Raw genomic sequence first — 2,245 nt, forward strand, 5'->3', positions numbered from 1 at the left:
ATATATAGCAATAGCCATTTTATATGCACACATACAACACATAGAACATTGACAATGTGATCATGTTGCACACTTGTACTTCTGTCTTTTTCTAACTCAACAATAAATACCTCATGGAAGTTCTTCCAAGTTACTTGGCATAGTTCTAATTCATTGTTTTTTAATGTCTACATAATATTCCATGATGTGGCTATACCACAAAATTTTCAACCATTTCACTTTTACGGGCACATTTTTTTTCTAGTTTTTTGCCCTATAAATGACATTGCAGTAAATATTTTTGCAAGTATCTTTCTTCCTAGTACTTTTGTTTCTGTGGGATAGATTCCCAGATGTGAGATTTCTGAGCGAAAAGGTATTTTAAATTCTACTAAATATTGCTAGATTGCTTTCCAGAAAAGCTGTAATAATTCACATTTTAACCAGCACTATGTGACAAGATCTATATCTTTGCCAGCAATTGATATTACTAGTCTTTTTAATATTTGCCAATCTAATATATATAAATTATTGTATCTCCTTTCTAATTTTATCTTTATCAGTAAGTTTGAGCACCTTCTCGTTATGTTTGGTCACTTGGAATTGTCCTCTATGAATTGATTATGTGTGGACATTGCCCATTTTTCCATAAGGTTTTGTTATTAATTTGTCAGAGCTCCTTGTTGTTAAAATATTCGCCTTCTGTCTTTTACGCTGGAGATATTTTTCTACTTCTATTGTTTGTTTCTTAACTTTGTTTACGGTATCTCTTGCCACAGTAAAACTGTACGTTTTTATATGGTCAAATATGTCTCTCTTCTCTTTTACAGCTTCTGGGTTTCCAGTCTTGGTTAAGAAGGTCACCCCTACTCTCAGATTGTACATGTAGTCTCCTAGATTCTCTTACAGGATTTGTATGGTTTTAAGGTTTTAATTTTTATGTGTAAATCTTTGTGTACGGTGTAAGATAGGCATGCAATTTTATTTTCTCTCAGATGAATGCTAATTATGCCAGCACCGTATTATATACTCTCATCATTTACCCCGAGATTGAACTACCACCTTCACCATATAGCATATTTTCATACCTCATAGACTTTAAAGACTTTAAAAAGACAAAAAGAGGATCAGTTTCAGTATGTCACTTATTGTCCCGATTTGTGTCTTGCCTGGTGACAGTGGGTGGACTCGCAAGCCCTCGAGAGCCCCCTCTCACCTTATCTCTGCTTCCCTTTCAGGTGCTGCTCGCTGACGAGGGGGCAGCCGCTCTCCCCACTGCAGGACCCGTGAAAGAGGAGAAGCTCCTGCGTGGAGAAGGGCTGTCTCCTCTGCTTCCAGTTCAGTCCATCAAGGAGGAAGAAATCCAGCCTGGGGAGGAAACGCTGCACTTAGTGAGGCCCATCAAAGTGGAGAGCCCTCCCTTGGAAGAGTGGCCCTCCCTGTCCCCATCTTTCAAAGAGGAATCATCTCACTCCTGGGAGGATTCGTCCCACTCTCCCACCCCAAAGTCCAAGAAGTCCTACAGCGGAATCAAGTCCCCAGCCCAGTGCGTCTCGGAAATGCTCGTGATCAAGCGCAGGGAGAGGAGGGAGAGGAGCCGGTCTCGAAGGAAACAGCATCTGCTGCCTCCCTGCCTCGATGAGCCCGAGCTGCTCTTCTCAGAGGGCCCCAACACTTCCCAGCCTGCCACGGAGCTTCCTTTCCTGGCAGACTCCTCTGAGCCCGGCGCCCGGCTCGGCCACTCCCGGGAGGAGGAAGGACCTTTTAAGACACCCATTAAGGAGACGCTGCCCATCTCCTCCACCCCGAGCAAATCTGTCCTCCCCAGAACCCCCGAATCCTGGAAGCTCACACCCCCAGCCAAAGTGGGAGGGCTGGATTTCAGCCCAGTACGAACCCCCCACGGTGCCTTTGGCCCCCTGCCTGACTCCCTGGGGCTGATGGATCTCAGCACCACCCCGCTGAAAAGCATTCCCCTCTTTGACTCACCCCGAGAGCTCCTCAATTCAGAACCCTTTGACCTCCCCTCTGACCCCTTTGGCAGCTCTTGCCCCACAGATATCGAGGTCCCCAAGCCAGGCCCCCCGGAGCCACAGGCTCCCAGCCTTTCAGCCAACCGTTCTCTGACGGAAGGCCTGGTTCTGGACACAATGAATGACAGCCTCAGCAAGATCCTGCTGGACATCAGCTTCCCCGGCCTGGAGGAGGACCCACTGGGCCCTGACGGCATCAGCTGGTCCCAGTTCATTCCTGAGCTACGGTAGAG

General features: G+C 46.4%; 1 protein-coding gene across 4 annotated transcripts in view; it reads left to right on the forward strand.

The window, feature by feature from the left end:
* FOXM1 (forkhead box M1) overlaps positions 1-2,245 on the forward strand; it is a 21,565-nt gene extending 19,320 nt beyond the window's left edge. For 3 of the 4 annotated variants that reach the window (XM_012651055.1, XM_012651056.1, XM_012651058.1), the window contains one exon: positions 1,218-2,243. In XM_012651055.1, coding sequence (XP_012506509.1) covers positions 1,218-2,243 — 1,026 coding nt within the window. Of the gene's footprint in view, positions 1-1,217 lie in introns of all 4 variants that reach the window. The other variant, XM_012651054.1, reaches the window with a different exon arrangement.

The sequence above is a fragment of the Propithecus coquereli genome, unplaced genomic scaffold, assembly GCF_000956105.1.
Source record: "Propithecus coquereli isolate 6110/MARCELLA unplaced genomic scaffold, Pcoq_1.0 Scaffold346, whole genome shotgun sequence".
In the NCBI taxonomy this organism is placed as follows: Eukaryota; Metazoa; Chordata; class Mammalia; order Primates; family Indriidae; genus Propithecus; species Propithecus coquereli.